This window comes from Saccostrea echinata, unplaced genomic scaffold (assembly GCF_033153115.1).
Source record: "Saccostrea echinata isolate AGI-Se365-2 ecotype Australia unplaced genomic scaffold, CSIRO_AGI_Sech_v1 ptg000003l, whole genome shotgun sequence".
NCBI classification, from domain to species: domain Eukaryota; kingdom Metazoa; phylum Mollusca; class Bivalvia; order Ostreida; family Ostreidae; genus Saccostrea; species Saccostrea echinata.
The window spans coordinates 7,501,936-7,525,137 of record NW_026889752.1 but is presented as its reverse complement, the minus strand read 5'-3'; the positions used below and the strand labels follow the sequence as shown (position 1 = coordinate 7,525,137).

The following is a 23,202-nucleotide window of genomic DNA, read 5'->3' as shown; positions in this document are numbered from 1 at the left end:
ATTAAGTTTGAAAAAAAAATATTCAAATTGTGATACCGTTTATGTCAAAATTATACATTATAGTACCTTGAGTTCCTTGACTTCATTACATGGAATAAAAATGCAGAATTTTATTTTTAATATGATATATCGTTTGTTGTTGAAATATGAAAGGTAAGAAATATCTTAATATTTAAAAATGTAACATATATTATAAAATACCCTCATATACGATTTGATTGCCAAGCATGCGTGTCAAGAATTTAAAATCTGTGAGGAAACCCGGAATAGTATTGCTTCTTAGGTTTCAATAAAGCGCTATAAAAAGCAATTGACTTCCGGAAAGACTGGTGTTCACCACGTAGGAAAAGAAATATATATTACAATTTTCTGTATATTTTGGATTTCAACTTCTTTCAATGTTGGTATGTCTTTTTTCTCCCTCAATCTATCAGAAGAATGTTTGAATATATAAATTGGTATGTTTTGTATTGCACAAGTGATAAAACATCTCTTGTTTTTTATATAAAAGTATACACATTATTATTTGTTTTTAAGATATGCTTTTGGCCTCTGAGATAGATATTTTGGTGAGAACGTCAAATATTACCTCAGGATATATGTTTTCCTTTGACAAGAATAGGATTCTTCCGCAGATGCATATTAATTTCGGGAAATTAACTGGAATTCAAACACTTTCCTTAACATGCTTAAGGAATGCGCAGGTATGTTAAGACAGTACCCAGATCATATTTCGGCGAATTGACTTTTTTCGTAAAATGTAACATTGATAAATCGGAAAAACCATAGATAAAACATTTACTATTATTATCCATTGTATAGACGCCATTGAGTCTTAGGCTAAAAGAAGCACTCCACTACGACGTCATCACGTGACGTCTATAAATAGAAAAATTGCCTTAATGAAAAAGTGAAAAGTTCAACACTACCCCGGAGATAATTCATTTCTTTTAGTGAAAATAATTATGTAAAAACATCACTCGGCCATGAAAAGTGCTGCTAGAATCCTACTCTCCTGACACAGAAAAAAATATTCCAAAGTTTCGCATGAAACCTTACCAAAATTTTTACATTTTATACATACGATCAAGGAATTTTTATCAATTCATGTTTACCACACGATTCTAGCAGGACTTTCCGAGTACTATAGAATACAAGCTTTCGATACAAACAAAAATTATATTTCAAAGTATGCGGCGTAGTGTTGAACTTTTGCATCTTTGTTGTTATGGAACGACAGAGGAACGGCTGATCGGGATTTCAAAGCACTGACTATGTTCATTATAAGAAAACATGATAAGAATATATCAGCGTACCTGATTCTTAATCTTTAATTTCTTATGAATCACACATAACATTCATGGTATATGCCTTAAAACTCCCATTTCATATATTTGTTTACATGAATTCTCATTTCACTCGGCAAATATTTGATCAATAGTTATGACGTCATGGGTTTGTAACCCCCGTGCTAAATAATTAGCTATTTATACCACCCAAAAACGACAAGATTTAGTTTATGTTATGTTTTGAATGATTCCATTCTTTTCTTGCACCTGAAATTAAACTTTAAAGATAGATATTAAGAAATCATTATTTCTATAGTTCACGTCATACAGCTTACTATGACGTCATATTGTGAAGGCAAGTAGGATATCTCTGGGTGTAGCCTTAACATACCCGCGTGGCAAATTTGTATATCTAAAAGAAAGAAAAATTTACAAAGGACAATTAACTTCCAATCGATCGGATTCAGCCACATTATATTTTGGATTTGGAAAAATAAAAAGTCGATATTCTAAGAAGATCAATTTAATCAAAATGCTAAAATGAAAATAATTTAAACCATCCGTTTCTTGAATCTTATAAAACATAGGGTTTTTTTTTCTTTTACCATGTCTTATTTTCCTTCTGAAAATTTCGAGAACGTCTTTTTTGTGTTACCTTGAATACAATAAATTAAAAAAAAATGCACATTCAATCTTCTTATGTAATGATGAGGGAATTCCCCTGTCTTGTATTAGATCATGGCCTGTGCTAACCGAAAGTGGAAAAAAAATATACAATAGAAAGCATTCATTTACGATTGTGGTTGATGTCTAAATATATAGCCTTTTCGTTTATGCCACTTCCAAACTCAACAAAACAATACTTGCTTCCTTCAGACTTGGTGATCTCGCAGATGAAGCAGTTTTGCTGTACTCCAAGAACTTTTAAATTCTTTTTTATTTGTTTGATAAGCTGCTCGTTGGGAATGTATATATGTTTTAAATTAGAGTATAAAAAAAGCGTCTTTTAAATAGTACAATTTGTGTCGTGCATTCTTGCTTACTCTTTGTGTCATACTGACAGAAAGATCTGCTTCATATGTGGAAGAAAACCACGAGGTATCTCTACCTCTATGCATTAAATGAAGATCATATTTCAGATTACATGTATCTTCTCTACTGATAGATGCAATTGCAGTGTACCTGACAAAATTATTTAAAAAAAAAACACCCAGTAACGAGATATCAAATGCATGACTGGCTATCTTTTCCCAGCTTAAAAACCGATTTCTTTCAACAGCTCTCCTTATTAAAAAAGCATTAGATCTACCGCGCATGTTTTCACCAAAACTTTCTGTGGTATTCTGTACAATATGCATGATGTATTGCTAGTCTTTCTGATGTTTTTTCTTTCTTTTATAAAGGGTTTGCATAAAAATAAACCTTTTATGCTGAATGTCGGTGACTTATTTATTTAGAAATACCTTAAAGATTTCAGTTAATCATCTCCATTCAAATATATATTTCTACGAGGAAACCTTAAAGATGATAGGTGTTACGCCACTGAATTCTTCATCAAGCGATCTGTTATGCCGAGTCGTAGTCTCCAAAGAATGAATCGTACGTTTAAACGTCCAAATCTGGCCCTCGATAATTTACAAAAAATTAAAATTCAAGATTTTCTACATATTTTTGCCTCAATCTTTCCATCAAACATTGTAGTTTATTACTTTCAATTTCAATTTTTACTTCCTTGCACTGTTATCTGATTAATATAGCAGGAGTACGTTGTTTACATCGATATATGGTAGACTTTAGGCCTTAACCCATTTTGTAAGCCCATTTTTTATATGAGCGCATGGATGTTTCAAGTTGTCGTAAATACGGTCAATGTACAGAGTTTTATTTACATTTGCAAATATTTTTCTTAGATGATCCTATTAAAGAGAAAATATGTTCAATTCTGTATGAACTTATTAGGGGGTCAGAGGTCATGGCGTGACCGAATCACACAGCGAGACGATATCTTGTCTACATATTTCTGTCACAGTGACACTGGTTTCGGAACTTCTGAGCCGTTAAAGCGATGAAAAAGATAAAATTATTTAAACATATATTTTTTTTTTCGTTCAACAAATGATCATTAGATCTTTCTTCGGTGTGAAGAATGTTTGTATTAAGCTAAAATCACGCTTACCTTTTTAACCCGAAATTCCTTTGAAGGTATATAAACTGAAGACGATAGCACCGCTTTTGACTTCATGTATAAAGAACTCATACAATAATAGTAAGATAATTCCCAGTAGCGATCATTATTTTTTTATTATGAACAGATATTTCCCGAACTGGACTGCTGAACATCAATGTAAGTATTCGAATGTTGGAGCGAGGCGAACTCTCAAGACCAAACAGCTTCTAGGTCATTGCGCGTCATAACATAGTAATACGGCGGGCCGTTCGTGTAAAAAATGCAGTTCTATCCCGAATATTCGTCTCAAATGTAAATAAAAGTAATAAACAACAATGTTAATAAGTTCACTGGGAAATGAACTTGGTTGGTACGTGATCAAATATTCTGAGAAGCCCTTCGGGCTTCACAGGATCTGATCACGTGACCAACCAAGTTCATTTCCCAGAGAACTTTTTAACATTGTTGTTTATTTCTTAAATATATGTCAATTACATTCATGAATGAAATTGAAACAGTCTTGCGCTCATTTGTTATTTTCCAAAAAGGTGCAAAATCACGGGTGCTTGTCTCCATAGTAAAGGTACCTTGTTTATAAATTTCAACCCGTCTTTGACCTCATGAATAACAAAGCACTGATCACGTGACTCAAATCTATTCATTTTCACGCTTTGAGCACACCTATGCGACAAAGTGTCTAGTGTCTGCGAGCTATGATGGTCAGATCATTTTCAAATGGGTAATTAAAATTCTGGGAGAACACTTTTTTATGATTAAGATGTGTTCAGATTTTTGATTTACTTTTGTTATTAAACGTATTTCAGTCGATTTTGTTTGATTTTTTTTGTATCAATCAATTTATATTGAAGGCCTGTAGCATATAGCTTACACTTACTGCCTGTGTATCATAAATACAGAATTTTAAAATTTAAATTACGCAGCACAGTTAAGGCTGCAATAAGGAGGCGGGGCCTAATTTTTACGGGAAATGCTTACTATGATATCACACAAAAATACATGTTCTTCAAATTACCAAAAAATTAAATGATACCCTATTTTAAACTGTTGGATGGCTTTAAACTACACCAATACTTACTATTGCATGTATTTTTGTCGTTGGTTAAATCCCACACAGCAATATATAAACAATTCACTGATCGCAATGCACTTGTCAATGTGACGCCATATCGTAAAATTTGACGCAGTTTGTATGCAGTGAGAGGCGGATCAAGTTATATTTTATACAATGAAAAATGTGTTTTGTAATTAAATAAATATTATTTGCAGTTATATAAGAGGCCATTAACTTGGATGCGATGTCTATTTTATGATTTTATTCATATACTTACCGTACATTCCCTAGACAAGTTAAACTGCCGTACATTTGTATGCAGATTCTTTAAAGGGTAATAGAAGGGTCGTAATAAATTGATATATTGCAAGGGCTTACCCTCAATGAATTACGACAAGCTTTTACACATAAACTCGAGAGGTATGAAGATATTTGAAAAGTGCTGCGAACCTGATGAAATCTTGCAAATGAATTAATTATATCTACATTTAATGTACTTGACCAGCAAAATATTCAACATACGGTCTAACAAATGTAATTTTAGCAATTATATAGTAGAATCTATATAGGTTCGCAGCACTTTTCACAAACTACAAAGAGTGTTGAAAATAATTATAGATTAAACTTAGATTTTTAACTTGGTTGTGCCCTTGCAATATTGGAATTTATAGATGACCTCACTACTGCAGGTATATTTGCTAGAATCACGTGACTGCCACATTACGTGACAAATCTAAGTAAGAAATATAAACGTCCTCAACATGTAGTTTTCAGCCACATTACATTTGTCAGAAAATAGTAAAGGCCTAAAAAGAATCGCCCATCCTTGTAAAGAATGTATTTTCTGCCTAAAAATTTCGCCGATATTTCCATTTGGCACCTTAACTGTACTGCGTACTGTTGGTATATATTATACATTTGCCTTTGTTCCTAAATATACATCTTATTCTGTGCTACGTTCATTGACCCTTGGAAGATATAAAAGATATTTTTTTCAGTTAAAACTGTCATTAATTGTATTAACCGTTATTTGAAAAACACCCTTTCATCATATCTTTAGAAAAATAAACAGTTTGTTATAAGTGCACAAATGCATACTTTCAATTGAAGTACGGAGCGCTAAAAAGACTTGTGTACTGTATCGAATGAAAAGTGCATTTTGTGCAAATGTATTCATCCAGTGATTTTTCATTCGATTGATTGATTGAAAACAACATACAATTAATCAATCTATCGAATGAAAAGTCACTGGATGAATACATTTGCACAAAATGCACCCCTAATTTGAATAGAGGGAAGATTCAGGTTTCTTCTGACGACACACATGCTAATGCTACAAACTTTTTACATCGGCACAAAATCTCACAAATATTTTATTTATTTATTAATTTATTAATTTATTTATTTTTTTTTTTTTTTGCAGATCATGTAAAGAAGTCCATGTTCGCAGGTATTTTTAAAGCATAATGTTTAAAAGCAAGAAAATGCACTTGTATGACTCTTTCACATGTTCGATCAACGTATCATTAAAGATTAAGATATTAGGAAAAAAATCAGTCGAATGAAAAAGGGGTTACAAATACCTTGGAGCGATTGATTGTTTATCTTACTACAGGGAAAGAGCTTGTTAAAATCAAAAAGTATAGGAGTAGATTTCGACAATTAATGAATTTCTAGCTGAGGAAGATCATATTAACTTCGCAGCTCTGTTAAGGCTGCATAAAGGGGGCGGGGCCTAATTTATACGGGAAAAGTTTACTGTGACATCACACAAATATAGCAATTCCTCACAATAACGGAAAATGAAATAATTTGCGAATCTAAACTGCATAAGAGTAATGAACTACATCAAAACTTACCACTGCATTCATTTTTGTCGCTAGTTAAATCATCATGGTAAAGTTTGACGCATTTTATGTGCAGTGAGAGGCGGATCAAGTAATTTTTTCACAGTGAAAAATGCATTCTATTATTAAACAGAATATTATTTGAAAATCTTAGATAGACCATTAATACAAATCTGAAACGTTTGTTTAGTGCCATTATTTAAAAAATATCGAGAGAATGTATTGAATTAATTCTACCGTGTTTTTGTCTACAGGGTGTGCATGTCTCACGCCGAGGTTCCTCATTAAATCGCCTTTTCGCAAGGGCATACACTTAATAAATCTCGATCATTTTTTGAATACACATAATGGACATCTTCCTTAACTTGAAAAGTGCTGCTGCTTTCCTGAAATCGATAGCATAACTTAATAAATACATAAAATACTTGGTACAGGTCACACATATTTCGACATTAGCAAGATAACTTGAAATTTAAACTAATAAAATGCGAATTCTATTTAAAGCAGCAGCACTTTCCATAAACTACAAGTTATGTAGAAACAATCTATTACTTTCATTTTTAATTTTAACTAGGGTATGCCCTTGCGATATTGAAAGGATGACTGCACTTAACGCCTGTTTTTGGGTCTTTTTCGGTTGCTTCTGTTGCTTTTATATCTAAACCTTGTCTCACTTTTGTATGTTTATGAAAGAATACTGTCAATTTGGAACCACATTAAAATCTTAAAATGATTTTAGACTGTGACACAATAAAATGATTTAATGTTTTTTGTCCTTACTGCTTTCCAAATATAGTGAATTTACACTTACCTGCCCTTGATTGAACATTAGATATGCATGAGAGGTGGAGCTAACATTGTAAGAATGGGTCTAAAATCTTGATAAATAACAATGACATGTTTGGAAAAGCGAACATGATCACTCTTTCCAGTCGACCTCTACATTCTGTATGGCACAAATACACTTCTGACAAAGGTTTCAAAACGAAATTAACAATATTAGCACGTCAATGTAATTAAAGCAGATTTTATATCAATGCCAGATGACTTAACGTGTTCGAACACAGTGTCCTAGTTAGCACAAAACATGCTACCTTACAAGTCACGTGACGGAATTTAGTATTCACAAAGTTATCTGAGGTAAGAAATCACGTGGTGAATTATAATATTCAACATGTCACAATCCTTGGTTACAACACAGAGAGCGAATGTAAGAAGAAGCAGTTTTTTCTCTTTTTAACCATGAGCGCATGTTTGTCTATTAATCTCCTTTTGACACATTATTATTTATGCAAATATACAACTACTGTTAAACGTAGAACAATAGACAAACATGCGCTGACTATGTATAAAGTCAGCAAAAAAGTGGGCGTCCTCATTATCGAACGGAGATTCAAGAAATTGTGATGACCCCTGCCTTTGAAAACAGATTCGAACATTGTAAATACACACTTTTATTAAACGTAATTACATAAAGTTGTAGATTGGATGTTGACCATTCTTGCAATGAAAAGAAAAATGCTTGTTTTGAAAGTTTATTTTGTCGCAAATTCCGCATGTCCTTAAGTGCAGTCATCCTTTGTTTGTGACCTACATACAGTACACATTACATGCATTTATCACGTGACTATCAAATAACGTGACCAAACCAAATTCAGTACAGAGCGGGGTATACAATGTTATTTCAAAGAATGTTAAAGTCATAAGATAATATAGCACCTTTACAAAATTAAAATTCATTTTAAAAAGGTATGTATTTATGCACGTTTATATTCTGTTGATTTCTTCAAAGTACGCCTTAACAGTGCTGCGTTGTCGGGCATGAATAAACAGGATTTGATACAATGTAATTTGGACTGTACAAAGTACATGTACACTGATGTTTCTTTATCCACCAGCGATGAAACTGACGTTTATTGACGTTTTAATTTTCACTTTCTAAACGATATATATACACAGAGTGTAGTTTTATATCAGAATTCAACCGCCCATGTGTATCTGTTGTTACACTCAGATTTTGCAAAATTATATATGTATGAAATAAATTCTAATTTTGTAATAAGCTTAAATGGATTAATTATCTCTTTTAAAAAAAGGTTTCTTTAAAGTATGAAAAATAGTGTATCCTTCGTTACAAATTCGTTTACAAATTCCATTGTGTATTTAAGGAAGGATTCTTGTCTGGTTTCTGACTAGATGAAATATTCGAAGTACATTTGCTTATATGTCTTATATATTTACATGTGAGTGATTTAAAAAATCATATTTTTCTTTTCTCGTCATAGTTGTACATCTTTAAATAGAAATGGTAAACTGATTTTGAAATCTAGCAGGGACTATATTTTTGGCGGAATGACGGCGTATGAAAAAATCTCCTTTTCTGTTTCTCAAAATTACTAAAGAACAATGAATTTAATTAAAATTTTCATACAATCAAAGACTAAAAAAAATTCAAATGTAAGTAAAATTAATAATAATGGACTGAAATTTTAAAATATATCAAATAAATATGATTTTACAAACAAACTACAATTTTATTAGCTTTTAAAAGCTTTTAATCTAAGTAAAGATTTGAGCATAAAAATCTGTAAAAAAGTGTTTTTCTCCCTTAGTAAACGGTCAAAACTTTTTGTTTTTGAATCAATTTTTATCTTTATATGACTGCTTTATCATATGTAAAAATAAGAAAAATTTAAATATACGAAGCTTATGAAAATGACTAAAATATCCTAAAAAATTAAGAAAAATTGAGGAAATTCGGATTAGCCAATATCTATTTTAGTTGAAATTTAATGATGCTAAAATTGTCAGGAGTGCAACACCTTTTTGTGACATTTTGAAATTTCAATATTTTTTGGAGATATGTGAAATAAATAATCACTCTCTACCATCGGCTCATACATTCACCTCTGTCGTTGGCTTGCATATATCACTGTGATAAACGAGAAATAGTGCGTTTCTTTTAATTCATTATGATAAAATGTCTGAGCTAATGATAGTCCTTAAAGATAGATCTTTAGTAAATACATCTAATACTATTAGATTAATTAGAAATAATCCTTGAAATGTTATTTTTTTTTTTTTATGTTATGTCAAAAATCTTGACGCGAGCCCATTTCAGAGGTGTCTGAGAGAGAAACGAACGACAACTCTGCATAGGAGGTTGATAAATAATCATGCTTTATGTTGAAATTAAAGACTTTCCTGATAATATTCAAAGTATTGAGCTTTAAATGTGGACTGTAGTAAATTTTGTTTAATCAAGTTGTGGTCATGGCTGATGGTTTAAAATAAATGTTATACCATGTCCGGAGTGCAACAGAAAAAATGTAGTGTTGCCAAAAAAAAAAATCAATTGTAAAATACTGAAAGAAAATTAAGACAAAAAAGAATTTTCAAAGTGTAAAACAATAACTGGTATACATTTTAAAACTTTAAAATGTTATATAAATCACAAGCAGCATTAATGAGAGTCAAGTATATGTGGAGTAAGTCTTTTTATGTAGATATTACTGCGCTGTGTGATTAGGTCACGTAATGACCTATGACCTTCGAAAAACTTCATACAGGTCTGAAGATATTTGCTCTCTGTATGTTTATATATAATAGAAAGATACCATAAATGTGTATATTGAAACAACAGAACAATTCCTTAATATTTAATTTTCACTTCACACTTCTACTTTAAAGGCCCCAATGCTTTTGGTCAGGAGTGCAACAAATATGTTAGAATTATAAATCATCCAATAAGAATAAAAATAAAGAAAAAATGATGAGTAGATTTTTTCTGGTGGGTTACTGTGTTTGTCCTCTAAAGGAAAATATGCTATAAAATATATTTTATCTTCTAAATGTACATTTAAGCTCTCTTTTTTTTGGGAGGGGGGGGGGGCATAAATAAGGAATAATTCCAGATAAAATGCGAATTTTAAATAATTTCATCTGTTTTATTAATGAAGTATTGGACTATAAATATTGCACAATTTCATTACCACTTGATGTTGCCAACACTTTATGAATTTTTGTGTTCTATGGTTTTAATTTTAAATTTTACTGCAGTCAGGAGTGCAACAAAACTGCTTTATAATAACGAATGCTTTTGAATCATCTTTACTAAAAAATAAGTTGAAAAAAAGTTTGATACTATTTGATGTTCAAAGCACTATGTCTATCAACAAATTACAGAAATTTTATAGTCAATTCAGGGAATAGTTTTCATCATTTCACATATATTTTTAAATACAATTTATATATATTACACTTTGCAAATAATCATGTTTTAAGGTCTTCAAAATATGAAAAACCTGCCGTAAACGATGAAAAATATCAAAATGACAAATTGATTTACAAAGTAAGAATGGGTTATTGTGTGTTATAATTTTTAAAACAATGTTAAATAAAATACATATCAGATGTTAGGAGTGCAACACAATAATGTAACATAGGGTCACTTCAAAATCTAGTATTTTTGTAAGAAAACTCGTATATAAAAATTCTTTTTTGGCTTAGATCTGAAGAACTGACTTGAACGGATAAAAAAGTGGATTTTGTGAAATTTTATTGTTTCATATTTTTTTTTCATATTAAAACTTTTCAAACCAGAATTGAAAAAATTATGTAAAATAATAATCAAAAAGCCATTTTTTTGTCACATATACAAGGGAAGATACTCAATCAAGGTCTAGATTTAATCATTTATACCCCTTTTACCATTTTGAAGCATAAAAAACTATAATTTCTTGTGATTACTAGTATTTATTTTAGAAAGTCTTTTAAGGTGTAATGATATTTTTTTTTTCTCAAAAGAAATTTTACTAATAAAAATTCTGAAACTTTTTATTCCATTTGTCTATTCTATTGCCACTTCAGGATTTTAAACAAGAATGCATGTTTAATATGATGATTTAGGTGAAAAATATGTTAAAAGTAGTTGAATTTTTCAAAAAAAAAAAATTCAGTTTGGTGGTCCTTTTTTTTTAATTCACCCATATAGTTTAACTCCGACTGAAAAAAAAAAATATTGTACGTTATGATCTTGTTGCATGTAAATTGTTTTCGAATAATTATTCTTAAATTGTTTATAAAAGGTTTAGAAAATATATCTGGAATTATTTTCATTTTTTTTAAATATGATAATTAAACTTTACATGAATGCAAACGACAACAAATTCATTACTGTTCTCTCACTTCACCGTCCCTTAAAATGCACAAGGCATAATAACCCGACTTAACAGAAAATGTGGAAGAAACCCCGAAAACCATATTTTTGAAACTTGTTAATATCATGTCAATGTGATACATGTATTTATTATACTTCATATACATAATTATTAGAGAAATAGAATCTGATTGGCCGAGACGGTCACGTGACCGTCGTGTTTGCCTGCAACAAAACTTCGTTTTCACGAATGTGACGTCACAATGCGGCTACTGAGATGATTACTACTGTTTATATCGTTGATTGATTGTGTTGATTCAAACATGTAAAATATTAATATTTGATTTTTTTTTTCATGTGTGGGGTTTTAATGTTATTGGTGTGTAAATTACACTGACTTGTCACGAAGGAATGTTTTTTATGAAGCACGACTATTGGTGTAACTTACATCTGTTTCATATTATACATATATTACATGGCTTCGAGGGCAACATACCAGAATATTTGCCCCCGAGGTGACAGGAAAGCCCTGGAGTGTTATGTCGCCCGATGCCGAAGGCAGAGGGCGACATAACACTCCAGGGCTTTCCTGTTACCGAGGGGCAAATATTCTGGTATTGTTGCCCGAGAAGTCATGTAATATATGGTATATAACATTTTTAAAAAACCAAAATCGGACATATGTATAGAAGACTATGGACCTGTGTAAATATCTGGAAAAAAACATGCAAATTGTTTTTTAAATAGTTGATTGGTGGGTACCAATAGTTTCGATAATAATGCTTAGGAACATTAACACTATTGTTGTTAAAATGATAACGGGGGACGGCTGAAAGTTATGAAGGCTGATTTCTCTTCCTCTTTCCGTCTTGTTTCATTGCAGAATGTTCAGCACGCTGACACTTGTGCTTATAACTTTTGTTGTATTTACGGAATTTTTCTCCTCAATCAAACTATCTAGTTCCTCTGAATTTAAATGAACATAAAAAAACGTAGACGTTTTCCAGACATTTTCATTTTCGCGGAACTGTTTACGTTTGCTTAGCAACTGCCTCTGTGAATTTCGAACCCGATTTAATTAATATGCAGAATGATTACACGCGAGGGAATATAACGGTATTCGGGAGGGCAACATAACTGTTTCCGGTGTAATATAACTATATCCGGCGTGATTCAGCAGTTTTTCAGGGCATATGGATAAAAATATCATATTTGTGATATAATGGGAAAACTTCTTCAAAAATGTTATATTGTTCAATGTTTACTTTATTCATAGGATTTTCTGTATATTTCCTGCATTGTGCTTGATTCGGTATAATAAACAATTTATTGCATGAATGTTCGGGAGACATGAAGATTTCTTCACACATGAAAAATCATGTTCCCCTCGGGCGTTGCCCTCGGAAAATATGATTTTTCATGGGCGAAGAAATCTTCATGTCTACCTCACTATCAAGCAATAAATGTATAATATTTATTTTTCGTCTAACAGTATAATTATGATAAATATCGTAATATCCTAAATCCTTATTCTAAAATGTTTACAAACTCCTTGCTCTTTACTACGGTATCTTTATTCAGGCATTAGTATTGACAGCTAGCACGTTGAACAGTAAACGAAGACTTTAATATGCAATAGTTCTTCAATCTAGTTACTTATTATGATTTTATGTACTGATTTACTGCAAAGAGAATGGAAACACAATTTCTAAATTACAATTTACTTAAAGGGGAACAAATATAAAAACAAAATTTTTGTATACATGCATTTTAATCAATCAGCCAGGCATTCAGCCAAATGATCATCATACAAACACATAAAAGAAAAAAAAAATTGATTTGCAACTTCAAAGAATACAGTAAGTGTTGCGACCACGATTTATAATGTTTCTTTTCTACTATGGTGGTTAAATAAAATGTACAAAATCAAATTTGTTTATTTAAAGATGATGGCAGATATGCGTTGAAAAGTGAATAGCAGCAGCAAGGCTCTGTTTTCAAGGTCCTAGTTTATACATATCTGACAATTAAAATCCCCCCCCCCCCCAAAAAAAAAAAAAAGAAATTAATATCAAATTTTCACATAATTTGTTTACTTACCACGGCATGTCAAAACAATTATAGGTCTCAATTTCTTGAAATTGTTGAAAATGTTCAATATATTTTTAAGACAGCTATAGGCCTTTATTGTGTTTCATAATATGAACATCACAACCACTGCATCGTCGCAAACCACGACCAAAATGTACGATCCTCTCCCATCTAGGAGAGAGCTATATGCGGACTCCGGACCGTGGCTGGAGACGATGCAATCACTGACACAAAATAATAAATTCATTTTAACTAACGATTTTTCCATTAATCATAAATATGTCATGCTATAGTTAAGACACAACCCATTCACATTCATCAAAATGTAGATTTGAGGGGGCACAACCAAACATTTTCAGTTGGGGGGGGGGGGGAGGGGGGGGCACTATCAAGTACCAAAAAAAAAAAAAAAAAGTGAGACGTTATTATTGAGGTGGCACGAGCATGTAGTAGCTATATTTTCTATAGTCTTCTATATATCGGCAAAATTATTGGGGGCACGCCCACCTCCCTCCACCCCATCCCGTGCACCCCCCCCCCCCCCGGTTACTACGGCCATGAGTCAAGTCACAACAAAGTATTACTGTTGCACTGTACACTATTACGTTAGAATGTTACAGCTAATCAGATCCAGTTGCATCGTCACTGTCACCACCCCAATCACAGAGAATCCACACCATATTCTGTTTTTCAGCATGAACAAGTGGCTTGCTAAGTCTGCTTAATTGGAAAAGCTGTCCTCTAACTGGATTGTCTTCCTACTAAGGATTTCGAAAAAAAAATCACTGACAATTAATACGTACATTTATGTACGTTATTGATAATTACTAGATTATTACAGCCTCAATCACAGGATTTCGCAATTTTATCGATAAAGTTAAAAGAAATCATTCGATTGACCTAGCATCAGCTACATGTATGCATTAGCATAGCGAATATGCGAACGCATAGCTCATGGCTTGGTCAATCGAGTGATTTCTATTGATTTTATTCTCCTGTGGCCTCAATGGGCATAACCAGTGTCCACTGAGTAATAAAAAAAAGTAATGAAGTCCCGCACAATCATGACAATTGTACCTTTTAGAATTTACTAAGAGAAACACACATTACAGTTTGTACTTACTATAATATATTCTTCCCAGACTGAAGAAAACTGCGTCCTCGTGCAATTCATCTGTCAAGGTCAGCCTCTTGCGATTTTTTTCTCCTCCATCTTTTGAAGAGTTTTTCCGGATTTCAAAAATCGAAAGTCAAATATTTATTATTAAAACACGTTTACTTAGAACAACAGTATTTGGCAGACAAGAAGCTCTTCTTGTAGATAATGCACAGAAGTCGATTGAAAAAAAAATAATCGGTTGACAATAAAGAAAAAGAGCTTCGTTACCAAAGATACCATGTCATTCGATAATACCATGACAGACCCACATCTGTCGTATACAGCTATGTTCATTTACTTGATGGTTACCAAGATTAAAAGACAATTTTTCTCTCACTGAGTAGGCAGAAAATCTAAACAAAATAGATTTATATTCCTGTATCGACGCCGATTGCTTTTCAAATATTTGCATCGGTGAGATCTATTTACACCAGGGACCTTTATACTGAGTATATAGGTCCTTGGTTACACAACGTGTTGAAATTTATTAAAACATCAAGGAATATATTTTACAAGCCAAGAGCATATATATTAGTTTATTATACTTCTGTTAAAATGTTTCCTATATAAAGTTAAGAAGGTAAAATAACTTTTGTTATAGTCTGAAAATTTCCATGCATAGCAAAGCTACATGTATACCCCGGGGTATAGTTTGTGTTATTATACCTGAATTTTTTCTACATAAAAGAACGACAAATAAAACTTCTATTTTTTCTAAACAGCCCCTACCGTAGAATAGTGTTTGTGCTATTTGCCCATGGTGAAATAGTCATCAAACTATTCACCGGAAGCATTCCATTTCCCTCGTTTTCATCTCAAAATTATATGGGTTGTTGTATTGTGATGTATCTGGTTTGTGTCGTAACAAAAGTAAAGTCGGCTTCGATATAATAAAACACCTATTTACTGACTATTCGGACAATAGCAAGTTTATCGTCCCCCTCGACAGCAACTATTCCCCTGCGCCTCGGGAAATAGTCGCTGTCTTGGGGGACGATAAACTTGCTATTGTCCTCATAGCCAGTAAATAGGTGTATACTATCCACCCCTCGCCAATTTTCATTTCCTATAATCAATCTATAGACTGATGATGTCATCATGACTTCAGTAGCATTGTGACGTCATCAGGATTGAAACTGTAGTGTCAGGTAATTCAACCCTTAGAAATTATTATATACATGTATCAGTATAATAAAACGCTTATCAACTGGTGGTGAGTGGGATAGCTCTTTCATTAAAGCCTTGACAGGAACTATACCCCTCGGGCAAGCCAAGCCCTCGGGGAATAGTTCCCTGTCGCGGGTTTGATAAAAGAGCTATCCCACTCACCACCATGCAGTGGATAAATGTATAATATACCTGTAGGTCTCTAATGTAGCCGTATTATTAAGGGTTAAACGTTCTTTTCTAAATTTTATCGATGTGTAAACTCTTGACATTTTACTCAATGTGCGAAGCAGATCAGATCAGGCAACATTATTGACCATTTCGATATTTTCTTTGTGGCAATAAAATATGCGTGAAGTTTTTGCTTATGTTGATCTCGAGACCCGTACCGGTTGACTCCAGTTGTATTACTATGTGTATAAAATAATGTTCAAAATTTTCTCAAGGAAATAACCCTGTGTACTGAACTGACAACCCCACATCTTAGATAAACATGCCTCTGGAGGTGTGTATACTACAGGGGCCTACTGGGGCATGTACCGTGACATACCGTTGGTCACTGTAGGAAGCAGTAGCCATACTGGGGCCTACCCACTGTAGGTAACTGTGGCATGCTGGGGATACATACAGTGACATACTGAGAATTAGTGCATATACAGAGGAGACATACCATACCATATTGTAGATATACCGTAGATAGCTGTGGAAATGCTGTAGGTTACAGAGAAAGACAGGGGATTTTCATACGGACAGGGGTTTTGAAAGCCAGTAGTGAAAAGACTGCCTGAAAATTGTACTTAGGACTTGCCTAAAGTACTGTAAAAATTCACAATATTTTAGTAATCAACTAATACCGTAACAAACCAACTGGCAGACATTTTTCCAACGATTTTCCTTCACAGAAAATAGATAAATCTGAAACGCATTAAAATACAATCCCAGATCAATCAAATAAGAAACGAGGGAAAAATCGCCAAGTTAAAAGTTGAAACTAAAATGAAAAACCCCAAACGGGCTTAAACTTGGCAAGCGCGTTGACTGGCTGAAACACGTACCTAGGCCATGTCTATAGCACTGTAAAAGTCACAAAGTATTAAGTAATTTCAAACAATATCTATCAAACAAATTGACGGCCATTAAAAGTAACAAACTTGTGACAAACTTGTTCCATTTTCAGGAAAATCTATTTTCTCGCTGAAATTAACGCTCCCCTTATACTCCTATATAAATGTACATTCCCTTGTTTGTTCAGATGAACTCCGTTGTGTACGAATTTCCGACTACAGTCCCCCTCAAGGGGAGAAAGAAAATAATTCCCGTGTTCCCAAAACACACACTAACCTAGTGATGGCAATGCACCTCTCAATATTGCATTTACTCTGTCTGCTACATCACTGTACCCAAAACTAACCTTAAATCTCAGCAATAATTTGCAAACAATTATTTCCGCAACATTATAGTGGCGATGCATTACCGATGCCACAGTTTCAATTACTTGATAAAATAAATAAACAAACTTGAAAACGTCCGTCCTCCAAGGCTGTTGGTGGGAGAAGAGGCAGAGTGACGCACCGCGTGGCCAGAATTTTATTTGTTAGATTTTGATTGGTCAGCCTCTGCCTCTCCTAAGACATGAAACAAAATGACCATTATACAATCATGTAATACATCGCTGTACAATATTTCGGACTTTAACATTCAAGGAGGACACTTATTGCTTACAATAAAAAATTTAAGTAAACTTAAATTTATTTAAAAACTGAGTAAAAAAATTGTTTAGCCAATCTTATTTCGATTAATGAATTCTGTAATAAATAATTAAACAGCCAACCTTATTTCGATTAATGAATTCTGCAATAAATAATTCTTAAAATATTGACATTTTTTTTTACAAACGCCTATAATTGGATAAAAAGCTCAAACTGTTTTTATGTTATTGCTAACCACATGTCACACCGGCATCTTCAGAATGGTCACAGTTGTGATGTCCAATTACAGTATGTGAACAATAAAAGAGATCCGATTCATCTCCAGTACATCCTAAATCGTCATATACAATTGGTCCTGTTCCTTGTCCAAAGTGATGATTTCCATATGCTACTGCATTTCTCCTGTGGTTATAAATAATACTAGTACATAAATCACATTGGTTTATTTTGTAACTTCGAAAAACAGAGTTCTTGGAGAAATGTTTGTATTTGACGAATGTGAATTAAGTTTCTTAATTGCTTGCTTAGGTCTGACGTGACAGATGTTATACCTAAGTTAATTAAAGTTACTTATTAAATATTTATGAAAATCCATTGACAATAGTTTAACTCTGTTTGATGCCAAAAAACAAAATTAGATTTAAAAAAAAAAAAATAGTAAACAGCCAATAATTTACATTGAAAGTGACACTATACACGAAGAACAACATGTCATGAATTAAATGTAATGTAATTAAATCAGAATATAAAAAAAATGTGCAGTTGAAGGATTTTTACATATTTACATATAAGAGATTTCAATTTCTGACATTCGAAGATAACGTATTAAAAAGTAAGTAAACTTCTGCAAGTTACCTCTTGTGCATTTTTTTAAATACTGCAAAAGTTTCAATTACGTTTTTTTAATATTATATAATTTAAGATCGTATGAAAGTATTGTCATAACTTTAAAGACTAAATTCTTGACAAACACAATTAAGACTAGTTGAAATGTATAAAGTTCTAATTACCAACTCTTTCCAAGCATACGGCATACAACTTTGGCATCATTATTATCGAAATGATCATCACAAACTGTCCCCCAACTTCCAAAAAGTTTTATTTCCACCCTACCGGAATTTGTAAGAATGCCACCTAGTCTTATTCCTGAAAATATGTACAATAATATACATGTATTCTATTATCAAAAATTGTTATATACTCAGAAATATGTCAACATATAAAAGGATGAAGTAATTCAGATTTTTCTCTTTGATAAATGTGATGTTTAATTATTTGTTGAGTATTAACTATATTAAAGTTTTTTTTTTTTTCCAAATGAATATCGTTATTTTGGCGTAGAAGATATGTGTGAAGGTTAATTATATCCTGAATTAAAATTTTCAACCATCAACACATCATTTGAATACTTTTAATTTAAATAATGATATATAGATGTTTTCCCATCAAATTATAACATTATAATATAATATAGAACTCCTTGTAACATTGCCCATATTCTGTAAGTTTTGATTTTTTAGAGCACGGACTTTCAGATATCCTACAATAGAACTCCTTGTGACTAGATTTTTCTTCTGCTATCACAAAATTTGATGTTTTTACCTTGATTGTGAAGTTCGACAATATTTTAGCATATTTTTCCATTGATTGTTTTTTGAATCTTTTAATGTTAGATCTTTCATTTTTCAAATGTTTAATCTTTTTACAAGACCTATCTTCGATTATCAACGTTTTTGGCCATTGACATTGGCCTTGAAGTTTATCCTAGATTGGAAAAACTATTATACTGTAACCATGGACATATCTTTAAATGGTTGGTACAAGAACTTTTATTTTCTCTTGTGTATTACATTTGATATAGCTTTGCCTTGGATAACTTTTTTTTTTTCTTTGGACCTTGGCCTTGGAGTAAAACCTGTTTTGTACCACTGACATTTTCAATAATTTTTGAATATTTAGTATAATGGCTGATATATTTCGGATGTTTTTTTTTTCTTGTTACAAGACCATACTTTGGGCAATTTCTTTTTATATTTTGGCCTTGGCTTTGAAGTTTAACTTGGTAGGAAACTTTGATCTTTTAAAATGACAAGTCATACGGAGGATTTAGTTTTCGATAACAAATCTTGTTATTTTTATTTAACTTTTGGTGTTGAGTTAAATTGGCATGACTTTTGAATAGATATACATGTACAGAAATGTGTTTAAAATAAAATACGGTTCTTTTTTATATTGATGAATCTATCTCGATCTGAGAAGGCTTGTAGTCCTATATTTATCTGCTGAATGTTACGTCCGACTTTTTTAACTTTAATAATAAAACATTTCGAGGTCATAGGTCAGTACATCAGTCATTGTTCAAAGTTCTACTGAAAGGCTACATGTACATATCAAAGTCCAAAATCACAAACATTAAACACAAAATAAAATAGTACCTGTACGGAAAACAGTTTCGATATTTGTTTTTAGATAATGACAATATACATGTACATTGTATACCAAAACGGCACCTTATAGAAATAATATATATCCTCTGCTGTCATTAAAAAAAGAATTTGCAATATTTATTTTTTTTTTCTTTATTTCAACTACTACACTCTAAAAAATGAAAGTCAAGACCAGGGTATTGATATATATAGTCCAATAGACTATATATAATCACAAGGGACCCATCGGTCAAAACGCTCACCTGAGAAACTTTGGTCCTGCTGTTCTCTACCAGACCTTGCCCCTTGTAATACCTATTGTAGCCCCACCCAATCCCTGGGGTCATAATTTGAACAATTTAGAATCTACACTACCCCAGGATACTTCCACATACGTTTCATCATTTTTAGCCCAGTGGTTCTTGAGCAGAAGATATTTAAGGATTTTTCCTTATACGAATATTTAATGTAAATTGCCTATTGTGCCCCCGCCCTACCCCCGGGGGTGATAATTTTAACAATTTACACTACCCCCGGATTCTTTCACGTTAGTTTCAGCTTTTTTGGTCCAGTGGTTTTTGAGAAAAAGATTTTTTATTGACCCAACCCTATTTTTGTCTTTTCTTGATTTTCCTTATTGTGGCCCCCGCATACACCCGGGGGTTCATGATTTTAACAATTTAAAATCTACATTACCCAAGGATGCTTCCAAGTAAGTTTCAGCTTTTCTGGCCTAGTGGTTTTGGGGAAGATTTTTTTAAATGACAAAATCCTTTTTGTCTTTTCTTGATTATCTTCCTCCCCCCTTGTAAGGGTATTTGGCCCTTCCTTTTAACAATTTAATCTCTTATTTACCCATGGAAACCTTGTACCAATTTTGGTTAAAATTGGCTCTTGAGAAGAAGTTGAAAGTGTGAAAAATTACAGACGAACGGACAGCTAGAGGAACGACGGATATTGGGTAATCAGAAAAGCTCACTTGAGCTTTTTAGCTGAAGTGACCTAGAAATGGTTTTAATAAAAATTGTTCGATCTTAATAATATCAGATAGAAAAGATATGGAAGAAGGTCAAAATGAAAACTAAAGTCACGAAGTAACTAAATTTTGTAATTAAATGAACACTTACCGGGTATTTAAAGTAACACATTAGGCAACTTATTGATTCTACAGAAAAACGGTTTAGAAGAATATTTTTGACAAATGAATGCGTACCCGAATGATCTCTTTCTCACCTTAGAAAATGTCAAGCAAAAATTCAGAAAGAGAGAAAGAGAAGGAGAGAGAGATTTACCGTTTGGTTTCATAAAATCATAGAGGGTTTTGTTAAGATTTTGGAAGTCTGATTGAAGTTGTAGTCTCTTTGAATCCAGAGAGTTTGTGATCTTTTGAAGAGTTGATAACAACGTCTGATTGACTCCGTCAATAGCTACTGCAACCTTATGTACTGTCGCTTGTAAGGCTGTTTGCTCTTGGACTAGAGTAGTGTTTAAGATGTCCTGTTCAATTTGAATGTTGTTTTGTTTTCTGTTTAAAGAACTGAGTTCCAGAAAAATGGTATTGTTTATAATTTCATCCTTCATTTCATTGCCGTTCAAAGAAAGTGTGAGGTAACGAATAGAGTGTTCCATGTGTGACAATCTTTGCGTAATAACTTGTAATCCTGTTAGATTGTTCAGCTGCTCAAAGTCTTGCTTGATGACACCAAATGAAGACGTCAAATCAAGGAACTTTGACATCAGCTGATTCACAGTGCTATATGTAACATTGCTGTCAACTTTTTGTTTATTTTTCAGAGTTTGGATTTCCTGCTCCTGAACTTTCACTTTGGCTTTTAAATCCAAAACTTCCTGTACCAAAAGTGAAAGAGTGGCATCGCGTCCAAGCGGTCCGATTGTCGTGGACTGCACGTTTTCATTATCTCCGTGGAAGAGTAGACACTTGTTTTTTGGAAAAAGAAAAAATAAAAGAAACATACACACCCCTTTTCGGTCCATGTTCAAGTCGCGTTATCTTGTCAAGGTTTGCTATTTTTATATAGGGCCTAACTGATAATGCTTGGATAAAAACTCTGTTGCTTGCCTGTTGGTTGTGAATGAAACACTCAGCCTTTAGACTTAATGTATGGTGGCATATTTATATACCATCCACATAAATTTTTGTCAAGAAAAGCAATCGCATTATTTTATTCTTTACGCAAGATAAGTTATCTCGTCATGTCAAGATAGTTATCGCAACAAATGTGATAGCTTATTTTGACTGGACAAGATATAAAGTCGGTGTCTATCGACAAACCAGAATGTTTTCATGACTTGAGGGGATAGTTATCTTGACTCGGCATGATATGCAATGTTGACAAAAAATTATGTCGATGGCATAAATATGCCACGATATTTTTCTTTTCTTTATAACTTAAATAACTTTCAATAAAATATACAATCATAACTATGCGATTGAAATCTGAATATCGTTTTCGGACATCACCTTATACCTAGTTTATTCTTAGAGGAATAAGCTTGAACCCTGGCGCAGCCGTTTCGAAGTTTATTTCCGACATTATTTATAAGTATAGAAATGTCATTATGAGTATTAAGGACTGGAATTTTTTACCAGCTTCTATTAAATGTACTAATTAAATTTAATGTGTAAGCAACACAGTGCTAAAACTATAGTGCCAAACAATCTTTATAGTGCTTTAATGATGAAACATTGTATTGTTATCTTATTTAAGATAGGATCCCATTGGAAATAAGCTCTAGAGCTTTAATGGGTTATCCTGGTATCAACTAGTCACAGTGGAATTATATTTCTACAAATATGGTTTCGATCGATCCTGAATATCTTTTTATAAATCTATTCAAAATTTATGGATTCCTAAATATTGTCTTTCGAATGTTTTGTATAGTTATGTGTATTTGTTTTTGTATGATGGCATGATACCAATTAATGATGATGATAATTATTGTCAAAATTTTCTTAATGACATTCCTTTACTAGAGTACTGTAAAAATTGATTCCATGTCTAAATTACGTTTAAAGAAGAATTGATATTCAACTTTTGCAAATTGTTGTAATTGATGTATATATAGATGCATACTGTACAGTACCGATCAGACACA

General features: G+C 32.4%; 1 protein-coding gene across 1 annotated transcript; it reads right to left on the bottom strand.

Annotated features, from left to right (window-relative positions):
• Nucleotides 1-17,889: 17,889 nt before the first annotated feature.
• Nucleotides 17,890-22,074, bottom strand: LOC133178812 (uncharacterized). Its single transcript, XM_061313500.1, has 3 exons — nucleotides 21,378-22,074; nucleotides 18,670-18,805; nucleotides 17,890-18,061 (listed from the first exon to the last, which is right to left on the bottom strand). The coding sequence occupies exons 1-3, from the start codon at nucleotides 22,057-22,059 to the stop codon at nucleotides 17,890-17,892; spliced, it is 990 nt and encodes a 329-aa protein (XP_061169484.1). The 5' UTR covers nucleotides 22,060-22,074.
• Between the last annotated feature and the right edge of the window lie 1,128 nt (nucleotides 22,075-23,202).